Source organism: Apteryx rowi, unplaced genomic scaffold, assembly GCF_003343035.1.
Source record: "Apteryx rowi isolate R43461 unplaced genomic scaffold, aptRow1 scaffold_206, whole genome shotgun sequence".
In the NCBI taxonomy this organism is placed as follows: Eukaryota; Metazoa; Chordata; class Aves; order Apterygiformes; family Apterygidae; genus Apteryx; species Apteryx rowi.
The window spans coordinates 535,713-562,011 of NW_020448375.1; the positions used below are offsets into that span (position 1 = coordinate 535,713).

General features: G+C 39.2%; 1 protein-coding gene across 3 annotated transcripts in view; it reads left to right on the plus strand.

Annotated features, from left to right (window-relative positions):
* FGFR2 (fibroblast growth factor receptor 2) overlaps nucleotides 1-26,299 on the plus strand; it is an 80,977-nt gene that overhangs the window by 33,143 nt on the left and 21,535 nt on the right. For 2 of the 3 annotated variants that reach the window (XM_026064007.1, XM_026064010.1), the window contains 3 exons: nucleotides 17,107-17,297; nucleotides 19,951-20,095; nucleotides 22,269-22,465. In XM_026064007.1, the coding sequence (XP_025919792.1) occupies nucleotides 17,107-17,297; nucleotides 19,951-20,095; nucleotides 22,269-22,465 (533 nt within the window). The remainder of the gene's footprint in view (nucleotides 1-17,106; nucleotides 17,298-19,950; nucleotides 20,096-22,268; nucleotides 22,466-26,299) is intronic. The other variant, XM_026064008.1, reaches the window with a different exon arrangement.

Below are 26,299 nucleotides of genomic sequence, written 5' to 3' on the forward strand. Positions count from 1 at the left end.
GCCCAGCTCATCTATAGTTGTTTTATGGGTGGTTACCATTGAAAACAGCATGAGGATTTTCAGAGCATTGGCAATGTTTTTTCATCCTCGGTAGAGTGTATATATAATGTTGGGGTGAACTGAGCGCCTGACAAAGCCATTTTTGTTTGAACACTTGTTTAAACAAAGTTTATTGAGGGTGCAGCACCAACGGCTGCCAGAGATTGTAGTAAATTGTGTTGCACATACCTCCGTGCTGTGCTGGCCAGCACGCTGGAGGGTGCAGGCAGTCGTGCTGGCTGGCCAGGGAGCAGGCTTGCCTTGCAAAATCCAGCTGAGGAAGGATGCAAGGGGGTGACGATTTTTTTTTTTTTTTTTAAACCTTTAGGGAGCCTGGGTTTTCTCAACTCTGTTCTTGATTAAAACTGTTTTTTAGCAGGCTGCATGAGAGGAAAAAGCCGCTTTTGTAATATTGGGAGTTTTCCTTGCTGAAACGAAACTGGTTAAAAATTCCTCTTTCCTCTTCTCTCCCCCACTTCTTTTCCTCATAACTGCCCCAGCCCCAAGCTGTCGTGTTTCATGTTGACCGTAAATTTCTTCACCCATTTTTTCTAGCAAATGTGTTCATGAATGATGCGGTCACTTGAGCAAATATTTGTCAGAAGCCCCTTCACTGCCTCTCCCCCTTTGAGCCTTTTGAATGTCCTGCATTGAGAAATATTATGCAGAAGTTTATTTTTTCTGGCGGTAAATTACAGTGACCTGCATGAATGAATGGAATGGTAATAAGGATTATGTCATTTATTTAAATGTCTATTCCGTTCCTATAGAGAGGCAGAAAAATAAATAATGAGGTCAAGATTTTCAAAAGTGACTAGTGATTTGAAGTGCTGAGTATCCAGCTGGTGGCATCTAAAGGAGGCCTGATTTCTTGCTGGGTTAATATTCAGCATCTTCTGATGATCAGGCCCTATGAGATATGTTAATCCAAAACTTACTGCTGCAAAACATAGTCTGCATTTTGGAGATGTATATGCTTGATTATTTCTCTCCCTTTTTGAATTTAATGTTATGAGCGAATGGGTGTAATTGTTAGTTTACTTGGAAAACATATGCATGAGAATGTGTGCCCTACGATACCTAGTACTCTTTCTGTTAAATTTGCTATGAGTCTCTCAAGAAACTATGGGTTGGGATTTAGCTTGAAAGGGGGATTGAAGTTAGGGAGCTAAGCCATTTCTGTGTTGCTGGAACCTTGTAATAATTGTGGAGGTTGGGCATGAAACCATTGAAGCAGTAAATTAAGACAGGCCAGAAGGGGAAACTCTGACAGTTTTTCTAGTTAGGACACTTTTGCAGAAGTTAAGTTTCTGCCTTTTTTTTTTTTTCTCTCCCCCTTTCATATGAATTTTCAGTTGCCATAGGATTATAGAGAGTTATGGATGTTTGCTTAGAGGCAATTGCATATGTAGACTGCGTCTTACAAGCTTCAGGTCATAATTTTAGGTCAAGATGTGTACTTAAACATTGGAAAACTGTCAGTTGAAAGCCTCTGAAATTGCTTTTCCTATATGGTTTAACTGGTTCCAGAGCTGATTAAGTGTAAGTAAGAGCAAATGGTATTAAACATGATAATGTATTATACTAACATAGCATCTGACTATATGGTGTAATGTAGAGAACCCTCTGATTATGTCACAGATTTGGGAGGTATCCCAGCAAAAATCATGCCAAATAATGACACAATGCTAGTTAGGAATATCCAGTATTACTTGATGCCAATAACTTTCCAAACCCTGAACTCTTTTGACAATTAAAAGTCTGGAGCCAGCAGTGCTGAGAAGTTTTCAGTCAGAATGTAGGTGTGAAGTGTTCTCATTTTTACCTTGTAATTACTTGCAAGAACCCTTTTAAAAATAGTCAACTCAGCTCATATGTTCTCATTCAAATTTACAAACCTGGCAAAGCAGTCATACTGAATTTTTTACAATGGGAATAGAAAATGCTGAAGACAAAGCAGCAAATTGTTGGCAGCTTCTATGTATAACACAGAATACTTGTCCACATTTGCAGTGGTAGTGTGGAGTTACCGGTGAAGTTGGACAGGATATTCTGTGTCAGATAAAGTTACTCTTTAAATGTTTGGGATGCCCTGATACCTCACCCTCCTTCTGTTTCAAAAAGGGACTTAAAATAGGCTGTATTGAAGGGCTTTGCTCAGGAGTAAAAGTGTGTTAGATTGCACTAATGGAAATGGTGAGGATACAAAACTCCATCTGTTAGGATCTTGTGAAGCTAAGAGTAGCTGTTTTTAACTGTTTCTTGCAGTACTACCCAGAGTCTTCAATTAATATCAGGTACTTGACATCCAAGGCAACACTTGCAATTACTGCACAGAGTAATTGCTTACAACCCCAATGTGGAGAGCGTGGGAGAAGGACGTGTCACTGTCCATTTTATAGATGAAAAACTGTGTTGAAGAGTGGTGAAGTTTCTTGCCCTAGGTCACATAGGAAGCCAGTGGCAGAGCCAAAAATTAAAGCTGGTACTTGAGTCCTAATCCAACACCTTAATTAAAAGAATGTTCTTTCCCTTGTAAAGTTTAGCCCATCAGCTGGTTTTTACATGCAGCTGAAGTGCCTTTTTACTCTTTTGTATTTAATGGCAGGTAGAACCTTACATTTTATAGTAAGCTTACTAATAGACTACCTCAGTTCTCGTTAAGCATATGCAAAGTCATACAGTCTTAAGGGAGAACAATTGAAAACTATGTGGTTTTCGCTTTTGAGTCATCTTGTAGTGAATCCGGGTTGTAGGAAGCAACGTGGGAATGCAGCCACTGAGACTTGCATATAATTAGATCACCTTTGGATTGCAATTATCGCTAGAGTACAATTTCAGCAGCGACAGTTCTGTTTAAGCGTGGAAGTAACTAATTGAATTTATACTTTAACAGCAAAAAAAGGTTAGTCATTGAACATTCATACTGCAGGTAGCCATTTCTGTCCTATTTAATGTCATCATCCAGGGAAACAAAAGATTAGTTTGGTTTCAGATTAACTTCTGCACATTACCTCATTTACTGTTTTTTTTAAGCAGCTGCCATAGCACAACGCATCTTCCAAGAATGTGCGAGAAGACCCTGCTGTTTGCTGTGGAAATGAACATAGCTTGTGACAAATATGTTTTGTTAAAACATGCCTTTTTGCAAACCAGTTTAGCTGTATTTTGATCAGTTTCTAATTTGCCAGTAGCCATGCTTTTGGTTCACATTACTGGGGAATGAACTCCAGAGGTAGATGAGTAGCATGCAGTTGTCCCTGAACAGTAATTTGTAGTTTCATATGAAAACTGTGAGAATAACTTCTCATCTGGGAACTGTTTTAAATGACTCCCAAGATTAAACCTTGTGCCCCAGAAATTATGCGTATGAGTAGCTTTGCTGCTGGGTGTACAGAAAAACACTTATATTCTGAACTTTTGGAGGTTTAGATAGTTTTAGAGTGAATTTTACTCATGTTGTTTATAGTACATTATTAAAATGAAAACTACTCTGTACTATTGATACTTATTCACTATTTGTATTTCTCTTAGTTTAGGCACAAGAAGAAACTTTGCTTGTGTTTCTGGTCAGTTTTATTTTTGGATTTTCATGTGCTCTCAGAGTCTTTAGTTGCAAACATGGCATGGATACATATATTTTTTTAAAGACATGTTTCCATTTTGTCATTTCTGAATTCATGAAAACATATGCATTGGTATTTGTTTTTGCCAAGATTTGTTTCTTCAAAATAAAGTTCAGAATTAGTTTGATTTAACTCCAGTATGTTCCTTAGTTTCCAAAGCATTATTTTTAGGATTCAGGTTACATATGAAAAAGGAATTGACACCAACTAAATACATACCTTGCATGTTGCACCACTAATGTCTGGCAGGAATTAAATGTAGGTATTACAACCAAGCCTAAACTTGCATTTCTGGCAGATGTGTTCATAGCTGTTGACTAGCTCTTTACATGGACAAGCTTTAGCTTGACATCTTTGCCCAAGTGCTTGCGGCCTGGGACATGATGAGACAAGAGGCTGAAAGCATGAAGGAATCCACATTGATGCTTGCCCTCAGGTGTTTGGTTAGTCTGAGAGGGGAGAAGATTTTATTTAAAGTACTGATAAGCCTGAATGTGGACTTTACACCTGGTATTAGACTTTTGGCAACAAATGTATATCTGAGAAGAAATTACGCAAATTGTTTAGTGCTGGAGGCTGTGTGGTTCACTGTTGAAAACAAAGACCACAGTGTGATGGTTCAACTAAGCTAAGGGAAAATGAAAGCTTCCCCCCTCCCTTCTCGCCCTTAATAAGGTAAAAATATTCCCAAACCCTAGTTTTATAGCATTAAAGCTTCTGATTTCATTGGAGTAGTCTGGCTAACTTACATTTTATGGACAAATACTAGTGTCATTACTTCATCTGCTGGGTGAATACTGAATTTGTCATGTTTGGAATGCTTCCCGCAGAATCTTCTGTGGGAGGACTGGTCTCCCTGTCCCACTTTCTGTCTTATTACAGCCCCGAGGCAGGTATTTCTTTTTCTTTTGATGAATGATGAACAGGATATTGTTTCAGCTCTGTTATTATCATTTTTAATCATGCCTTATAATTCATGCAGTATCATACTCATGGAAATACAAGCAGGAATTTGCAGGAGTTGTCTGAAGATGCTAACAAGAATGCTGTGTAGCTAAATGTGCAATTGGCACACATCAAAGCCATATCTGTGCATAATCAGAGTTTTTTTGACCTGGTTCAGTCTTTCCCAACCTTTTTGTTGCTGAGAAAATTGGCAGTGTTGTGCTCCTCACTGAAAATTGGTAAAGTTACTTTCCTTCCAAAAAAGAGACTTCAATTATCATGAGTATTAAAAAAGTCATAAATGAACTGTGATACAGACTGAATGAACAAACTATATTAAAGGCAAACACAAGGTTATTGATCATGGTTACTTTATGAATGAGAGTTTGCACCTGCGTTTCTTCTTGTAGTCCATGAGTATGGGAGGAAAACGAGATGGGATAATCCCTATGGCTGCAATGGATAGTTATTGATGATGAGGGAGATGAATTTTAACTGAGATGTTCACTCTTGGGGATGAATGTTTCTAAGGGGACAAAAGTACACTGGGGATTTTGGGGTGATTGGGTTATACTAGGAATAAAAGAGATGTGGCGGTGAAGGGACTGGAAGTGGACCAGGATGGTGCAGACAGAAGAGATGGAAGTAGTAGACATTAGGGATTGTGCGTAACTAATGAGCTGAGGCTGAGGGGGTTGTGGCAACTGGGAAAATACAAGAGCGAAAGGCTGTGGGGGCTTTCCCAGAGGTTTAAAATTCAGGAGAGAAAAGACTAGGGGATAGGTGTTGGGGTGTGATAGGTAAGAGGGTGAGAGATCTGGGAGCACCAAAGTTGGGACAAATCAGTAAAATGTGAAATTCTGTGGCTATTAGAAAAAAGGTTGCCCTGGCAACCTTCATGTTGGTTTCTTCTCCTCTCACTGCGGTGCAGACCACTGTGTGACTTGAAATCCAGAGGTGGCTGTATTTGACAGGTTTTGAAGATTTTATGTCATTAGGTCATCTTTTGGATCACTACTGTTCCTGTGGTGCAGCTTTCATAGCAGTTGCTCCATTTAAACATGGAAATAAAGTGAAACCTAATATAATTATAATTTAAAAGCGCCATTAAAATCATAGTTTGTGAAGCACTTTTGAATATTGCACTGCTCTGTTATATGTTATGCTCTGCATAAAATATTATGATTTTTTTTTAGGTTACTCTTTAAAGTTTGCATGAATATGTTGAAATTTTTGACCCCTCAAGTTCATGAAAGAAAAACACTGACACTGTCATAATTTGAGCTGAATGAAGAGGTCAACATTACATTGTGTTAGTTGCAAAACTCTATACCATTTTTCCGAATATTTGTGAAATTCTAAAATACATTTATTAGGGTTTTTTAACCATCTTCACGAATTAGGCAACCAAAACTGTTCATATGAACAGTTGTTCGTAAGTTGTTCATATATTCTCCATTTACAGGTTAATATTCGTGTGTTGGTTAGTGGTTTTTTTTGCAGCATTGTTTCTGCTCTTAGATCAGATCATACATATTACTGACCAGTATAATTTCAGTTAGACTATCAATTTCAAATGTACATTTCCTTTGCTGTCTATGCTAATGTACTCTTTTGAGCATTTGTAAAAAGCTTCTAGCTCTGCATTTGAATGATTATTCAAACAAATGACTTTTTTCCCCACTCTTCAGTGAAATTTTGTCATAAAGCAGTTCTGTCAAATGTTGCTCAGCCAGAAGGCTGATGATGGTGCTTCGAGGTCTCAGGAGGGTAGAGTGTAAATCTGTCCATTAACAAGTACAGCTAGCATGCTTAGAGCATTTTTTTAGTGAGAGCATTTGTCTTGTTCACTAGAAAAGATTGATAGATGCTCAAATGAGAGGAAATAGCTGTGTTGATTTTGTGTGCTTCTTATGAAAGTAATGCTGTTCTGTCCATTAGGATATGTATGCTTAATGTCAGGAGAATGTGGACACAGAAGAGAAATCAATAAATAGAAAATTAAATAGAAAAAGACTTTCTAGTTTTTGTAGCACAAAATCTGTGTCCAAGTGTGGCCAGCCTAAGTGTTTTCCATTAAAGCTGTTACATCATCTGTCTTACAAGCTTTGTGTGAATTTATCTGAATTACCTGAAATATAATAGCAAATATAGCAATAGCAATTATCAGGATCTTTTCAAGAGCAGTAAAGGAGCACTTCAGGATCTTGTCCAATATTTAGAACAGGTTATAGATTCTGTGTTACAGAAGTGAGCATGATCCTGCTGCACACATCCTCGGATGCAGGAATGTCTCCCCTCCTAACGTGGGGCTGTGTGATGGGAATACTCATCACTAGGGGAGGCAAGCCCAAAGGCTTATGCTGATGAGGTCCAACACAGGCATGTCTTGAGTGGACCAGCACAGAGCACTGAAACTCTGGGTGCCTGAACTTCTCTCCTACTCTGGGAGCCCGCGTGCTGGATGTGTTATTTGCCTGGCAGATTAGCTGTGTCTAGCGTGGGGGACTTGGAGCCAGGGAGATGCTGTGGAAGGGGGGGAATACTGCAGTCTTCTGATAACTCTGCACCTGCATGCCTCAATATAGTAAGTGTGTTGTATAAAAAGGGGGCAGAAGTGTAGAAATGTAAAAGTGCTTTTAAAAGTTTACATAATTTTTTCCGTTTTACTTTAAAGGCAGAACTGTTTTCAGGAAAGGAAATCTGGAGGATGAAAAATATGCAGTCGGGTCACAATAACAACAGCAATAATAACTCCCACTGTGTGCTTTCTGGAATCGTAGGGTGCACTAGTGAGTTAAATCTCCTGCAGCTGGGAGAGAACATCATCCCTGTGGGAGAGATGCCATTTACCAGGCATACAGTAAACCTTTGGCAGAGTCTGCTGGACAACCCTGTCCAGTTCCCAATCTACTTGACCCCAGCGCTGTTACTGCAGTTATTATAGAGCAGCCGAGTGCTGGGAGCCGTACACAGTACAAAGGATGATATCTCTGTGCATAAAACTTAATGCAGTTTCTGGAAACGGCTAGAACAATAAAATGTTACCACTTGTCTGTGAGAAGTTAGAAGTTGTTTTTCATATTCTCTTGTAGCCTGTCTCTTTCTCTCTTTCTTTTAGGGCACACTGAAAAGAATTTCAGTGAAAATTTTGGTTCCTCATATGTTCTATTCCCATGTTTTTTCACACCAAAATAAGGCCTTTTTCCCCTTTGTTCAGACATGTGTAAAGCTTTTGCTTATACATGCACTGTGAGGGATAATGCAAGATTAGTATGGTAAGAATCTCTCTGCTATGACACTTTTTGCTTTATGAGGCTGGTGAAGCACACACGATGGCAGCCTGACAATAGGACTTTGCATTAAGGACAGACTAGTATTAAAACCCTGTTGACAATTTCACATTTTAAAATGAGAACATTTATGCTGCATGCCTTAGTCCTTGATTTACTGGACATTCCTCTATTTCTTTTGACCCTCTGATATACATGTGATTTGAAAGGACAGCTTTTAACTAGTTCTGATGTGGTTTTCTACTGTTTTCATTGACATCAACAGGCTTTGTGTCAAGCCAAACTTGTCAGTCCTGCTACAGATTTCTTCTCCCTGGCTGGCAGGGGAACTACTCGATTATTAGATCGAAGCCCTGGGAGATGCTTTATGTCCTTATCCCTTTTTGAAAGTTCATCAGCTTGTGGCTTGTGCCTTGAGCCCTGGCTGTAAAAGCCTTCAGGTTCCCGGGATGGCATAGTTTGGGCTATTCCCAGTCCCCATCTTCCAGCCGTATGAGAAACAAGTGTGCAGATGAACTTATGTTATAAAGCTGCTATGTGAACATGTGTTAGTGAAAATGCACATAGGGAAACAAGCTAAAATTGTACTGTAGAGCTATCCAAAGAGACAGATGGGATAACATCAGTGGGGCTTTGTCTGCTGGAGAAACAGTGCCATTACCTGAAATCTGAGGTGAAGGTGATGAAGCCAAGGACAAAGAGTTTGAATACACATGATTTGTTTCGGTAAAGATTTAAAAAGGCACTGTCTTTTACTAAACTGACTGTGGTAAGAAGGAGGGTTTGGGTAGCACAAGGAAGTTAGATGGTGTAAATGCTTTGCTATAGGTACAATGCTGCCTGCTTCCAGTTTCTATCACAATATTTTAACTTTTAGAACTGAAATTGTTTAATAATCAATGTTAGAAATGTTTAATTTTTTAAGAAAGTGTTATTCAGTGACAGGAAAGAACAATATGGAGCCTGGTTCCCTGATGCCTTACTTTGTGCTGTATGTTGATACGGGTCCGCAACACTAGTGTGAACCAAAGCACTGAGCTGGGCTTTTGGGCCTCGTAATTAGCAATGATACAGCAGCAGAAAGAAATATCTCAAGCTTATATAAAGAGCCCCCAAATTTGAGGGCAAAGAGCGATTAGAAAGCAGTTATGGAGGTTAGCCCTCTCACATACGGATGAATAGATCCCTGCACTGCTTTGGGCCTCACCGGTTTCTTTAGAGGATTTGTGAGGGCAAAGAGCTCCAACTATTGTGATACCACTTAGAGCTTTGGGCCATTGAGATTACCTCTTAGAGTAGCATTGGGCCATTAGGAAATGTATGCAGAGTCTCCTGCTGTACGGGAATGTTGAATTGTACAAACATTCATGGGCTAATATGTACTGATAAAAGATGCCAAAGTTTGTAAGGAATGATTTCATCAGCACTGGTAATATTGGTCTGATCCATAAGCTGTTCTACTAGTCTGTCTAAAAGGCTTCTGTTGTTTATCAAGCCTGCAGGGGCTTGCAGGGGTGGTCTTAATGTTTAATAACACTTAATGTTTAATAACAGTGACCTGTTATTCCTTGTAGCCTTAAAACATCTTCTGATTTTACAGAGAGTTTTGGAAGAGAGCATTGTCCCTAGCTTATCATAGATGATACCTTCGCCTGTATAAATTACCTAGGAAATGATGAATTGAGGGGTGTATATATATATGTATATATAAATGGAACATGACAGTTCAGCAGCGCTTCTGAATTGGCTATAAACAACATGCAGTGCTTCGTATTATGCAGAAGAGAGACCGAACTGACATGCAGCTGGTAGAAGCTACTCAGTTCCTGGCTCACATATAGTGTATGACATTAATTAATAGAGGCATTTTGCCTACACCTGCTCAGTTGTTTCTGGTCTTCTGAAAAAGCAGCCAGCACTCAACCTTACTCCTCCACATCACTGAGTAAACAGTGGAGTTAGCAGTGTTTTTCTTCTGGCATTTCATAGAGTGCTGGCCCCCATAAGCAATTGCTTATTTCTGGAGTAAGGAAGTGAAGGTTTAGCTTGGCCTGTGCGTAGAAAGTTACCTTGAAGGAGGAAATTCCTGTGGGGACTCTGACATCTGTTTGGTTAGACCCCTCCTATGTCACTCCACCTAGGGGTATGGAAAACAAGTGTAGTTTCAAATCAGATCCTTTATATGAGTTTGAATAATGCTGCATTTATGGAGAAATTTGAGTTGCAATTCCTCATGCCCTGACTGCTGCTGGAACTCTTCAGCTCTCTAATTCAGAGAGAAATCATTAATCCAGCCCTTGAGTGTTCATAAACCTAGGCCAGATTTGCAGCTTGTGTAGGTGGGATCTTTTATGAAGGACAGTGACCCCCTGTGTCTCTGTTCTTCCAAACTATTTCCTTTACTGTCAGCTAGAGCAGGATAGAAACATGGAAGGTCTTCACCAACATCTGGAGAACTGAATGACAAAAGATTAATAAAGAACATTTAATCCGTCTTTTACTGGTTTATATTTAGCCCAAACAGGTAGTGACCAGAGACGGATACCCTGTGGTTAGCCCAGTGACATTAGTAAATAACCTACCACCCAGTGGTAGGTTTCCACACCACCAAAAAACATCATCAGAGCCAGCAATAATAGTACGTATGTGTACAGTCTCAACAGGGATGCCAAAAGTTGAATGGATGTAGACTGAGTGACTTGCACAGGCAGAGATCGTTGTTCTTAAGACTTTGACTGGAATGTTCATTAGTAGTGTCATTTGGCTAATTCTGAGCTCCCTCAGCACATGCCACTTCTGAGAATAAACAGGTATCTCAGCTTTGAGGTGTCATAGGGTGCATTGGCCCTGCGAGAAGTTTGAGCTATACCTGAGAAGTTTCACCTTGCTGTCAGCACCAGGCAGTGGTTAAGTCACCTGACAAGTTATCATGTAACTACATTTTCCTTTGGAGCAGTTTTGATAATGCTTTGGATATGGTTTGGAAGAGAGCACAAGGAGGGGGCTTGTGTGTCCCACAGATTGCTCACGCTGCTGGCTTCCCGGTCTGCAAGGATTGTGCTCTGGGGCAGCTGGTGACGTGGGGGATGTGTCAGGTGGATGTGCCTCCGTCTGTAAAGTCACCTGCTGAAGGAACCTCTGGATGTGCTGCCTCGTTTGGTGGGAGAGGACATGCTCAGCTTGTTCAGGGAAGGAGTTTTCTTGTAACATGTTCCTCCAGCTGCAGTGTGGCTCCTTGACCTCTCTTGCCTTCTGGGACCTGACCTTAGGTACTCCGGGCAGCAGAAATATTGGACGAGTGCTGCATACTGGGTGAAGCTGAAACACAGGAGAGAAATATTTCGGTCCAAATGTATGACAGAAAAGACTGTGATTGATTTAAGACTAAAGGGCCAGTCTTACAAGTTTGGGATGCTAAGGCACATAAGAGCAGTAATTACAGTCTGGCTCAAAAAACTCTAGGATGCTTTTGAGACACCCATAATTTAAAAGATAATTTGCAGTTTTCCAAAGCAACAGATGTTGCATGTTCCAGAAGGAAGGCAATTGAGAACAGGCAGTGTTTTCACTGACAGAGTCCAGAATGCCACCGAGGAGGTACCTGAGGCAGAAAGACTTCCAGAGTTCAGTCAGAGTCAAGCAAAATAAGCAAACGGAGCTGAACTTGCTGTGACAACCAGGGCAAGCGAAGACGAGGGCATGGCAAGACCATGTTTTCTGTTAAGCAGAGAGACAGCTAGAACTGCTTAATTTTATATTCAGTGATGACTGAATATAGAGAATTTCTGTCAAGGGCTATAGACCTAGAATGGTTACTGATGCCTCACTTAAAGGCATAATTTGAGGGAGGCCTCTGTAGCTTCACAGTGGCAGCTGTCAAGATGACTCCTTAGGAGTCATTAACATTTAAAAACTGGTATTTAAGACTCTGATAGATGTGTCTGGCTAATCAAAAATTGTGAAAAAGAATTAGATTTCTTGATTTCTTCTTCTTTTCTTTTTTTCTTTTTTAATTGAGGATCTGTCCATTGTCCCCAGAATTCATGTTTGGTCTTACATTTGCTATTCAGCTTTTATTTCCTAGCCTGCACTTGAGTCACACATTTGCAAGGAGAGGAAACAAGCACATTCAAAAGGAGAAAATAAGATTAGTTTTCATTTTTTTTGAAATGAATTAAAATGCCTTATCCAAAGCCCATTGAATTCCATGTGAGTTTTTCTCCTGACTTCAATGTGCTTTGGTTCTGGCTTTTAGCTCTCATGAAAGGTCCTGAACTGTCTGTCCTAGGGTGACAAGGAGGTTTGGATAGACAATTACCAGAGCTCTTCTCAGTCCTTGGCACAGCCAGGTTGCTAAGGAGATTTGGCCTCTGGATAGGCCCCAGAGTTCACCCCTTCCGGGGTTATTGTCTCCTCTCCCTGCCAATGCACTCCAGTAGCAGCAGTGGCACTTTTTCAGTCACAATACGCTCTACTTTGGCCTCAGGCAGCAGCAAATCCTGTCCTACATCCTCCTTCAGCAGGCATGCTCAGCAAGCAGCATCTCTTCCCTCCCTTTATTCCCATTGCTCTCTCTGCTACCCTGGCACTAGAGGGGTGTGATCAAATCTTCTGGTTTCATTTGTTGACTGTGAAACCTGTTTTTGACCCCTACCCCATAGCTCCCTACCCCTGCATCCTCATCTCATGCATTGACATCATGACATACCTGTCTCTCTCCTCTCTGATGTCACCTTGTGCTGGCTGCAGGAAAAAAAAAATTGGAGGAATATTGCACTCCAAGTAAAGCTAAACATCTGAAAGATGAGGCCGTTCTATAGGAACTACCTGCCCAGGGGCTTAAACTTCTTAAAGAGCCAATTCTCAGTATCTCCTTGTGAAATGGACAAGCTCCAGTACAGTCATCTCCAGGATCGTTCTTCCATTCACTTATCCCTCCATCATTTGTGGCAGGATGAGCTCCCACGCATCTCCAGATGTTCTGCGGGGCTGGAAGATTCCTGGGCAATTCCTGCAATAGTGCCAGTTTTTAGGAAACTTGGTGAGATCAGGCTCCTGGAATTTTCCAGCTTTCTTGGATTCTTCACAGCTTTTTTTCTTAGAGGAAGGTATTCTGTCCCAAGGATTTAACATTAACAGGTTAAATGACAGGTTCTTCCAAGCCATTGGCCATTTCTGTTTATTGGTCTTCTTTTCAAATAGTGAGTCTGTTTGTCTATAGATAGGCAAGCAGAAATTTGGGGGAGGGGGGAGCTCAAGCCCTGAGAATCTTTATAATGGTGCATAGTTTATGTATTTGTAGCCTTGAATATGATGCTCCTCACATGAGCAATCACTGTGGTTCTGCCTTTTGTAAATAATTCACCCTTCAAAAGGAGGTGTTCTTGGTTGTATCTAAGCTGCAAATTGGATGAGAGAGCAGGCTGGTGCCTGCTTTTTAAGGCCGGTTCCAGCTCTTCCTACATACAGAGCATCAAGCATGTTTTCTTACTATAAAATGTTATAAAGATAGACACTGGGAAGAACTAGAATAAAAATGAAATTTAATATACTGAGATTTATACATATTTATTGATTTTTGGCTCAGCTACTTTCAAATCAATATACAGAAACTATACTTTACTTTTAAAAATCCGTTAAATATCAGTTAGACTAAGAAAGTCTTTGTTTAAGAAATCAGGGCATATCTATGAAATAGCTTTTAGATCTGTGTTTAGCTCACCAAGTAACTAATATTTATGGGAATAAAATTAGTACCTCCTACTTTTTCTGGTCTTTTATGATGTAGTGTTAGTAGGCTTGAAGACATTATGATGTCTTATCTATGGGGCGATTTTCTATATTATAGCACATACTGCTGACTTCTTTTTGAAAACATGTGTTAGCAGTGAGAGGGGAACACTGTAAAATTTCAGTGGTCAATTAGCAAAGCTTTATTTCTCAGGGGTCTGATTCAGCTCGGTGTGAATCAGTGAAGGGCAATATTGAAATCAGTAGGGTTGCAGAGTTACAAGCTCAGTTCCCAAGTTGTTTCCTATCAAAATATTGCTGTCTGAGTGAAATAACTAAAGACATATATGGTCACTATAGTTTAGTGATGGTCCTGATTATAGTTGTTAAGTTATACAAGGCAAATGCATATTCTTAAATGCTTTTCAGAAAGGCTGTTCATGGTGAAGTTAATTTCACCAACTTTTAAGGTATTTTTTGAAGACAGCTTTGACTCGTTTGCCAGTCTTTCATAAAAAAAGAAAATATAATTTCCAACTAATGTTTGTGGAGCCAGTTGTTTGGGTGATGATAGCTGCTTACAAATGTAAGGCTTGTTATTTAAACACCAATATTGATGTGAGATTTATGGACACAGTTTGTGAATGCACCTATACTTAAGCGAAGTCCTTAAATATGTAGTTTGCAGAGAAATAGTGAAGCCAGGATAACATCTTGAAATGACTGTTTCCAAGAAATATTGTACTGAACTATGCTTCTTGGTCATATTTAATTAGGGCAAGTTTCTCCATCCTTTATTATTTTCCCCAATATTGAATTTATTTCCTGTGGCCCTGGGACTGCAGGTTTGTCATGAAGCCCTGCTGAATTTGCATCAAGATGGGATGTTCTACTTCTGTGTTGTTTGCCTGTATGGGCCTAGGAGTACTCTCTTCTGCTGAAGTGGACGAGCTGAATGAATACTGATCATTTCTCTGTATGTTGGAGGGTAACTAATGTTTGTTTTTAGCACACTGACCCTTAGAGAAGAAATTTCATGATTATCTTACTTATATATTTATATTTATATTTTTTCTATATTTGTATACACACACACATACACACACACTTTATTTAGTTCTTTAAGGAAGTTGGGGCCAAGAGCGTAAGAACTTTGCTTTTACTTCTTTACTTGGCCTTTTCTTTTTTGGTAGAGGAAAGGTTTGACAGACATCAATAAAAGATTAAATCATTGATGGCTATCGGGATAAACTAAACACATTTTGTGTGTTGATGCTGGCATAGTAGGAACTTTTCCAAGATGTTTCAGGCCTCATTCTCTGGTTTGTTTAAGGGCAGAGAGTAAGGTCACAAAGGAAATCAAACCCTGATGTGGAGAAATGAAACATGAGGCCTACTGACTTCTAAAAAACATTTTGAATAACATTCTCTAAGGTTTCATTTTATACTGAAGGCAGCTGTAATAAGTTTTGGAAGATGGTGTAAGGTTTCTATTAAAGAGAGATTTTGCTTGCTGTTTTTGTACCCAAATGAAGGAGTGAGAGAGATGGAATTAGAGCTTATTTAGTATAAGGTGAGAAACTTTAAAAGTTCTCTCCAGAACTATAAAATAGTAATTTAGATGTTCTGCTGTAATTTAAAAATTAAAAAATATTAAACTGTTCCTAGATCTTTGAAAAGGACATACATAGCCATGGAATAATTTAATAACTGCTACACAAATGCACTTTTGCCACAAGTAAAATAAGACTGCTGCTTTGTAGTATGCTGCCAGCGTTGCCTCAGTGAATAAATTCCCAGTAGATGTTTGCCGCATGCCAAATATATTGGACTGTATGAAAGATCCCATTGTTCCATGGGCATCATTATTTGCTATTACACTCGCAATGTTTGCTTGTGAAACAGTTTATTGGAAACTAGTATATTTAAGAAGGAACACTTGATTTGAAATTCAGTTGATTTGGCTCATAATGTCCAAGCTTTTACAGTATGTTGCCTCTAATAATAAATATTTAGGTCCACTGTTTTTTGCTTACCTTTGAAAGAATTCTTGGAGCAGAGGAGAATGGACAGCTCTGGCAGGAAATTAGCAATGGACCTTTCCCTTAGCATTAACTTTAATTCTTCAGCAATAACTTTGAATTCTTATCATCTGAGACATATATGAGAGCATCCAAGTGACATGGTTGTTTCTGATATGCAGATGTCCATAAGAAAAGCTGTTGTTCCTCTGTAAGGGAAGGGCAGAGTTAAGTTTTCGTGAAGGAGGTGGTGAGTTCCCAGATAGATTAAGAGAGCGGCAGCTCTCTGAAGGCTTTTGGGGACGGTGGCATTGTCCATCCGGCTCAGTGGATAATGAAGAGATGTTGATTACTTGGTTGTCATTTTGAGGTCTTTCTCTTAGGTGATGTTCAGGTGAAATGTATTTATGCTTTGCCCACTTTTGTTGTCCAGCAGAAGACGGCTGTTGGAGGCCCTGGCAACTCGGGACCTGAGATCATGCTCTGCTCACCATTCATAAGATTTTAGCAACTTTTAGATCAGGCTCTGTGAGTGTGGTGTAAAGCTACAGCGCTGTCATAGCTGAGGACAAGGTTCCCATCGATTTCAGCGCACACAGCTGATATTTTGCCCAAAGACTGTGTTATCATATCCACGAAATTGGGCTGGGAGCACTGACTGTAGTGGCTCTCTGGATACCCAGATGACACAGGATACACTTTGTATGTTCAGTATCATAAGCTTGAGCACTAACGTTTAATAAATACTTAGTCAAGTCTACAGACTTAAAAGCCTTATCAGGTCACATTAAATGTGCTGTGGTTTCTCAGAGACCTCAGTGTTTCCTTGCATTGCGCTTAGAATAAGAACAAACTGGTATTTCTGTTGCTGTGGCTAGGTAATAGTAGAGAACAGCTAATTTAGTAATAATGATCAGAGCATTTTGAAAAGCCGTCTGGTGTGTGTCCTGCATAAGGAATTTTAGTGCCGATGCTTCTGCTGCTAGTTATGAGAAAATCCTTTGGGTTTGTTTTGATACATTATTAATTCATTTTAAAAACTGATTAATCTTTCTTTCCAATTTGGGGCGATTTAGCCCAATTAGAATATTTCGAAAGTCAGAGGTACTTATTACAATGAACACTTTAAAAAATATATATATTTTCTGTAATTCTTAAGTGATTGAACTATGAAAAATGCTTAAAGTTTTTAGGCAGGCTTTCTCCCCTGCCCCCAAATAGCTATTCTTCATATTACAAGTGTAGTGCTCAAGTCATCTCCTTTGAACTGTAGTTTTTGTTATACATTTTGGCTGCAGTGTTATTTCGGAGAAGTCAGCCAACAGGCTTACAGGGCTTTTTGGCTCGAGTTCACTTACAGTTTTCTTGGCAGCTCAGCTTATTTATGCATCTTTATTTCTCTCTCTCTCACCCTCTCTCCCTCCTTCTCGCTCACCCTCCCCATCTCAACAGAGCGATCACCACACAGACCTATCCTCCAAGCTGGTCTCCCAGCAAATGCCTCCGCAGTAGTTGGGGGTGATGTCGAGTTTGTCTGCAAAGTCTACAGTGATGCTCAACCTCATATTCAGTGGATAAAACATGTAGAGAAGAATGGCAGTAAATACGGACCAGATGGATTGCCATATCTTCAGGTTTTAAAGGTGAGGCCTTACAGATGCTGATGCTGGTGATGGCTTCTTTGAAGCGTTGAATTTATTTGATGTAAATCCAAGAATTTTGAGATCAGGACTTCTTTTGAAAATGGAAGTGTTTATGTTACAAATGAAATAATATGTCAGGCAAACATTTGGTAGTCTAAATGCTAATTGTGCAGCTCATAGACACTCTTTTGCTATTCTATGCTTCCATGAAATCATGTATCTGTAACTGTTTCAAGCATGATTTATTCAAAAAAAAAAGTCGCCTTAAAGGACATCATTGACATGTATTGGTAGGGCATGTCCAAAACATACCCAGGAGAATCTACTCCATTTCTCTCACATTTCTTCAGCCTCTCTATTTCAAAGGCCATTCAGTAATGTAACGCCTGCTGCCAAAAGCTTGTTGGCAGGACTGGGTTTTCTGGATGCTGCACCTGCGAAGATGTCTGTCCATTTTTCACCAACTTGATGTGGCATATCAGTTGCACCAGGTTATTCTTACTGACAGGCGTTCTAAGCAAGCTCGTTCAAGGAAATTCTCCACCGTGAAGTTTTCCAAGTTGGTTGGTGTTGCCAAACTCCAGGGCGCTGGTGGTCAGGACAGCCAGCGCTATACCATATCGTTCCACACAGCCAATTTACCTGTTCGGATGCTTCTTCCCCTCTCCATTGTTTTCTATCTTCTCATGTGATGCTTCTGATTTAAAAAAAAAAAAAAGAAAGAAAAACCCTCAATGTTTTGACACTGATACTTGCATGAAGTGGAAGACATATTCTTATGACGTGTTGGTGGTGGGACCATAGACAGATTGATGTCCATTTTGGGCAGCAGTTACATTGTTCTCCTATGTTATTGGTCTATTCTAGCATTCGGGGATAAATAGTTCCAATGCTGAAGTGCTGACACTGTACAATGTGACAGAGGCGGACGCTGGAGAATATATTTGTAAGGTCTCCAATTATATAGGGGAGGCCAACCAGTCTGCCTGGCTCTCTGTTCTGCCAAGTATACAAGGTAACAATGTTTTTTAAAGCAAGCTGGATGTAGAAGCTGGAAAAAATGGTGCTTTGGGAGACTGCAGGCAGCTTGTAGGATAACTCTTTGGCCTTGTGGTATATTTGTAATCCTCCTTTGGTGATGCAACTGGTATTACACCAGCAGCCATGGAAAAATTCCCACAATATTCTTTGCGTGCCATAAACAGTGTTTTCTGATGTTGATCTTTATTCTCTCTTGTATTTGGTGTCTGTGTGTGTGTTTATGTTCAGGTTTGTTGTTAATTCTGCATACTTCGCAATTCACATATAGGGTATTCATTGAATAACATAATTAAGATCTAATTAGTGTATATATTTATTTTTTACACACACATATATATGTATATATGTATATATACACACTTACATATGTGAAATCTTCATATAAGTACCCACTGGTCAATTTGGTAAATTAAAGCTTCCTACATCACCTGCAACTATGCAAGGTGGAAGTTTTTCCCCACTGTATTCACCTGTTATTGTGGGTAAAAGTCCATAATAACACTAAAGACTGGCAATGATGTGAGTACAACTGAGAACTAAGCTGGTTTAGAGTGGTCTGGTACAAGTATGCTTATTCCCTCATCATGTATTTCAAAGTAATGTTTTTGAATGGAACAGAGACAAAAGCAATAAAACTCTCTCCATTTAAAATAATTTCCCTAAATCTCCATCATAGAGTACTTGATGCTCATGCCCTGTTGTGCCTGTCTTGGGACAGCTGGAAAGTTTCAGGTCTAAAAGGCTCTTAAATTTACTCTTTTGTAAAAGTTTGGATAATCAGTGATACAGTGATTGGTTTGCTGCACTATGACTTGTCAAGCCAGAGATTTAGCAAGTCTTGAAGAAGGCCAGAAAAAAACTTCCAGATTTTTTTTTTTTTAGTATTTTAAGATTGAGAAAAATATATTTTTTCCATCTCCTCATTTTTGAACCTCTGGGGTCCAGCTTTTCTCCACATCTGTGATAACCACAAATGATCTTTTTTAAACAAGAGCTCGGATTCCTTCCTAGCAATGTGACTCTCTCCACTGTTCTTCTAAGCAAGCCACCAAATATTACCAGACTTCTGATTAAACTGTGAGATTTGGCAAGACTGCACAATATAGAGTATTTAAGTGTAGTGCAGTGGATGATGGAAGGACTGTAGACTGCTTAAGACAGCTACTAAGTTGTGTCTTTTGGAGCAGAATTTGCTGTTTTATTTCACACTTTCAGAATATATTTTTGTAGTAAATTCTTTTCTCTTAAACAGGTAACTACATGTGAAGGATACCACATTCTGTCCTACTTTGTTTCCTCTTTGTTTTTCTTTCAACATTCTTTTATTAAAAAAGAAGAAAAAAAGCTTTGTGGGTTAATTTTTCCATGTCATTTGATTGCATGCATGTTTAGGTGGTGAGTTTAAGTCTGGTGAAGGGTGTTGATTACTTTCTGAGGTGAGCTGGGACCTGTTGGTAAAAGGCTTTTGGATGAGGGATTGTGGATGGGGAAGGAGCTTTGCATCTGTACACCTCTGTCTTTACAAAGTGCAAAGCCCTGTGGCTCCATCTCCCTATCCACAAGGATTCTCTCAATGTCTAGCTTTTTCTCTTGCTTCCCTTTTTTTTTTTAGGCTGCCGGTGTTAACACCACGGACAAAGAAATTGAGGTTCTCTATATACGGAATGTAACTTTTGAGGATGCTGGGGAGTATACATGCTTGGCGGGTAATTCTATTGGGATATCCTTTCACACTGCATGGTTGACAGTTCTGCCAGGTATACACTGCTCTCTTTCAGTGGTTTTTCCTCTTTTTTTCCTTGTTGATTGCTGCAGGGTTAGCACAGCTTCTGTCTCAGAGAAAATGATTTTTGGCTTCTTCAACGTTTTTTACAATGATTATTTTTTTAAAACACAGTTGTCTCAAGCCAACAAATGCCATATATTCTTGAATGCAACTACAAAAAAATAAATCAAAAACTGAAGCAAGTGGCATGGCTATTGTACTTAATTTAAATGTTTTACATCTTGTCGAATGTTCATCGGAAATGCTAAGGAAGTGTACTTCCTTAGCACTTAAAGAGATAACTGAAAGTCAGCACATTAATCATTGTAAACTGTTTGCTAAAGAGAAAATTCAAATTTTCTTAGGGAGTTTTAGGACTAATTTGGCCATGATCACGCCTAAGCTCACTTTTAAACTCACTTTTTCCTATCATCCAAATCTGTTATGAAAACTCTAATTTTAATGCCAAATGATTGTGTACAGAAGCAGTGCATTCCATATCTTGGGAATCGGCTCCATGCATCTTTAAACATTGCATGTTCTAAGAAAACAAGTAGTCATTTGCTTTTACTGCAAAGCATGTCCTGCTGTACTGTGGTTGATGATGTTTCTGTCCTTAAAAGAAACAAACATCAATGTGCTTTATTGCCTGAAAATTGTTATCAGCTGTTAGAAGATGTAACCATAGTTGGTTCTGACACTAGTTAAATTTTCTCATTTATAACTGTTGGCTATAATGCAGCTGCCTCGGGAGTTCCTTTGGAAAAATGTGAATAACCTGAGGTTTGCTGGGTCACCTTGTGCTTACCATTTATTAATTGTTAATCCAAAGTAAAAGGTACAAAACCTGCATGTGCATATTGCTGAGGTTTGTGTTATGTGATTAAAACGTTCCCACTTTCTGCAGATAATTTCTTACCCTTTATTAACATGTATCGAACAAGACAACTTTATTACATCTCACTCTTCTGTGAACACCAAGCCTGCGTGGTTTGTCACCAAGCAGGCAGACAGTACCAGTGTAGAGCTTGCTTCTGCTAGCAGTGTTTGCATTTTTCAAGTGCTTGAACAGCATATTTTAACCAATTTTCTTGAATGAAATATTTTTTAAGCCTGAAATGAGGCACAAAGAAATTTCAGCTTGAATGTGCATTGCTTGTAGAGTGACCGCTGATTGCTATGGAATGCTGTTTATCCAGGGGATGAATTCCAGATAAAGGATTAGGGACAGTGTTTGCACATATAACTGTCTTGAAGATAATTTCAAAATGGTTTCAATCAGAGTAACAGCTATGTAGAACCACTCCCACTAAAATCTAATCTCATAAACTAGTAACCACTGATGAGGTTACTTAAAATATGCAGTCTTAGTGTGGCTGACAAGGGAGGACTCATTAAAATGTATTGTTAGCAATTCAGATTTTACTTGTATTTTTCTTTTTAATATGACGCTGGGCCCTTCAAAGAACTTCAAGGGGGTTAGGCACCCAGCATGAACTGAAGTGAGTTAAACGGAGCTGGGCGGCCAGATCCGTGAAACACTCTTGAAACCCCCAGCCTGAATTTAGCAGCACAATGAGGGACCGATCCGTCCTGCCTTTCTTCTGTATTTCAAGATCCAGTGGAAATTTGGATACACAAGCAATGCAGACTCAAGCCCAAACTTCTATTTATGAGTTTAGAGACTTTTCTTTTAGGCTGCCTAATTGAGTATTTTATCTTTAAATGTGTCTCTATGTGGTTAAAAGGAATTACAATGCTTTTGAAAATTATTTGGAGTTTGACTTGACCAACAGATGAACCTGAACCTAGTTTGAACACTTTAGTCCTTATTTTCCCTAAAATTATATTTGAACACACAATATTACTATGTATACATATTTACCTAAGCAAGCAGACACATGTTTATGTGTGTATATGTATGTGCACAAACACACATGCACACACGCACACAATGGCAAATTGAAAAATTAAAGCAGTGATCTGGAAAGAAGAATTACTGTCAGACCTAAGTATCTGCAGTAGTCCATATGTCACAAAGGCACTGCAAGAATTACTTATTGTTTTAGCATTTCATGTTGTTCCAAGCACTGTACTGAAACATTACTTGTACTGTGTGCTAACTCTGTGGCATGACTGTTCCCTCCTAAAAACTTACAATCCAGCTCCTGAAAAAGAAAAAGAGTATCCGGCATCTCCAGACTACCTGGAAATAGCAATTTACTGCATAGGGGTCTTCTTAATTGCCTGCATGGTGCTGACAGTCATCCTGTGTCGAATGAAGAACACCACCAAGAAGCCCGATTTCAGCAGCCAGCCTGCCGTCCATAAGCTGACTAAGCGAATCCCTCTGCGCAGACAGGTAACAGAAAGTAGATAAAGAGTTTAAAAAACTTTTACCAAAACTCTAAGCCAGCAAGTCCTTCTGATGAGAGCTTTGAAAGAGGCTTAAATAAGCAATAAACCAAATTGCAATAACGGTTGGATTTAATCCGCCTCCTAGGAGACTGGAATGGGAAGAAAGTACATTGTAACGCTCCAGTGTGTGTCTTAAGGCAAGAAGGTCAGGGCGGGGATGTCAGAGGAGAAATGTAAAATTGGAATATGTTCTGTATTAGCAGTCTATAGATGGAAAAAAATGTATTTGAAGTATTTAGGAGCCTGATCCCACAGCTCATTGAAGTCAATGGAAAATTTTTTACTGACTTAAGTGGACTTTGGAACAGAATCGTATATAATTGTATATTTATAATGTTTCTAAGGTGACTATTATTGTAGTAACTAGGTACCAGATATAGAGAGGTATTTTTCAGGAAGAATTTTTGAAGACTAAGGGGAGGGAATTTCGTAGTCAAGCATCCAGAAACCACCTCAAAATAGAAAAGGACTGTAATAAAATAAAAATAGGGGAGATACTAAATCAGATCTCAGACAGTTTGATTAAGATGCTGATGTTTTTGAGTGAGGAACAAAAGCAAATGTCAGATTTGAAATGCACGAAAGAATGTTGCATGAAGCATATTTTGCAATTGCTTGTCGCTGGCAATGAGAGTTTCTGGAGAGGGCAATACCACGAACAACAAACCAGTTGAATGAGTAACAGGCCTTTGGCTTTGTCACAGGCCATCACTTGCCAGAACAGCCTAGATTCCCACATATTATCGTCTCCTGAAAGACTTGTTTCCTTTGAAGCTGTGGTTTAATATGTTTTGATTTTCTTGCAATAGGTCTTCAGAATAGACATCTAAACCCACAAAATCCACACCCAGATTTCCAGCACTACAGGATTTGGGGAGTCTGAATTTGAGGCTTTGGTTCACCTTGTTATAAAAAATAGGGACCATCTGCAGAATCTGAATCCAGACTTTGGTCAGGGGAGTTTGGATCTGAGGGTTTAGTTCAGGTCCTTCTGCAGCATTAATACTTTATGCAGAATTTCTGCAGATTGTTTTTACAGCCTGTCCAGAATATTGTAACAATCATAGTAATACATGTACCTTAAAAATAGTTCTTCAGTGTAGGTAAGGGTTTGAAAGGTTAGATGCACATTTGCACAGAGTTAGGGTGGGACTAGGTCTTGGGATTTCAAGCAATATTACTTTTTTCTTTTGGGTTTCTGATTCTTCTTGGTTAGAAATGCTACAGAGAAATCACTTTAGTAATGCTTTAGCCGTCTTCCTCTAAGCTGCAGTTTTTATAAAATCTTGAGGTGGAGGGCATGAACTTTGTCAGATCTCAAAAATATTTGGTATATTTTATGAACAAAAAATGCTAATCCTTATTTTGTATGACTTTTTTCCCCCCACTTTCTGGTTTTTGTATTTTTACACAGTGTTTTCATTTGCTTGAAAATTACTGGGAAGGAGAGTTGCCTTTGAGTATATCAGAAGGACTTATGAGAAGCCCTCAGCTCAATTTACACATATCTCTATGTCTGCAATTCTGTATGTAGCCTTCTGGACAAGGAAGACTTTTCAAATATTGTATACTTAAACAGAGAGGGAGAAAAAGAGAGGGAGAGAGATGCACATATTAACTGCTTAGATAAAAGATATTTATTAGATTTTTGCCTGAATTTAAAAGCATCTTAATGGCCCAAAGCTGAGTTGATGCCAGAAAAAATACTGAAGAAACCTGTCCATCTTTGTTATCCTAATTCCTAGGTTTTGGCGTGAGCTCAGTTGTGTCAGTTGGAAATGGTTCCTTGAGGGGATGGTGTTATTTCACTGCGTGTGACTTCAGTGCCAACCACTGCCCTCAGTTTAGTTATTTATCATTAAATGATGCAATATGGAACTTCTCCAAAGCCATTGTTTTCACAGAGAAAAAATCTCTGTCTTATAACATGCTTGTCAGATCAGTTTTTATCAGTTTTGTTTTGTTTTTCTAGATTTACTGAGCAAAAATGTCATTTTGCTTTTAAAAGTGGGAATATTTCTTCCCACTTCGCACAAGTCCGGAAGGCAATTTATTTAATGGGTTTGTGTTCCTGGATTATTCAAATTGGTTTGTTTCATTGTGCCACCAGGATTGCTTTAGTGTTTTGGTTTATTTGTATTTCAGAGAATTGTTTTCAAAGCCTTGCAGAGATTTGTCACTAAGCCCCTATTTATCTATTCATTGCAAAGGTGCAGAAGGTAGAACATGCTCCTTTGCCTTTGTGCTGTGCTGCGTGGGGGAGGGATAGAAAACAGTGGCCGAGCTGTAGAGACGGTAAGTGAGAATGAGCAGGGGAAATGCTCGTGACAGGTAGATTGTGTGAGCTCGGCAGAGAACCAAGGTCAAGTTAGCCTAATTTGCTGGGATTCCAGTGAAATGAGACCATATATTGGGGGATTCTTGATATTGTTTTCGAAGCGCTCAGCTCTTAGGTCAAGTTCCCTAAGGATCTGGATATGAAAATAATACTGTCGCAAGAAAAGGCATTTGCATGACTGTGATGCCATCTTGTCTAAGTGGAATAAGAGTCTTGCTGAGTAACGTATGGTTTAGTTTGCAGGCCTGGATTCTCATACACTGACTATTTAGTCTGAGCTACTACAGAATTTTATCATTCCCCACGTGCAGGCATTTTTTTCCTGCCGAAATGCGGTTCTTTTCACATTCATAGGAAGGGTCACGATGAAGTCAAGAATGATCTGTTCCCTCCCCCTACAGTCCTCAGCCTCACTGGGATCTGGTACTTGATTTTAGAAGTAGAAACTCCTTGCAGGAAAACCCAGCAAGCAGTTACTCTTCTTTATATAAAAGCAGAGAGATGCCGTGCTCCGTTGGTATTAGCCATGTTCTGTACAGAAGTACCAGTTCACAAGAGAGTGGGAAGCAGCGGTATTTACAGGATTGAACATTACAACACCAGCTGCAGTACAAGCCTCATGTGACAGGTTCATTGAGCCAAAAGTTAAAGGGCAGGTGTCAGTAGGTTATGCATTTTGTGGAACTTAATTTTTCTTGACTTTTAATAGATGAATTAAAAATAAAACAAGCCAAAAGAAAGATATTGATACTCTAGTGCATATAGAAACTTCCATCTCTTGTGACTTGTGCAGTCAAAGTCAAGTACAAATACTTGTCATCACTGAGCATTTCACAAATGCTCATTTCATTCACAAATGATTGCATTACTTACTAATTATATTTATATAGATATATGCATATGACTTCAAATCAACTTTTATAGCACAGCCTTCAAAAAGACTGACAATTATAGGAAATCACTGAATGGCTGCTAAAATCTCACAGCATGAGTGCCAGAAGTGACAGATCTAAGCTTCAGGATGTGGTATAAATCATAAGTGAAGGAAAACACCCTTCATAATCAATTACAGACAATTACATGCTGTTCTGCAGCTGATTTTGCCACATGGCATTTAAAGATTCCAGCAAAGATTCATTTAAGTTTTAAATGTTCCGCTGCTTAGAAGTTGTCACATAAAACTTGTAAAGCATTATCTCAAAGCTGATTAAATACAGTGTGTTGGCCAAAGAACAAACGCAGTTAAAATGGTGATGTCATTGCACTAGTGCATGACGTTTGGAGGGAATGGACTTTCCTCCTGAAACGCAGTACGGCCTTTATGATACCTGTTTCCTATGTACCTTGACTCTTTGCATAACTGAAACCAAAAAGAGCATTTGCATACGTGAAACAAGTGAGAAAGAAGCTCTGCACTCTGCAATGCTGGGTTCATCGCAG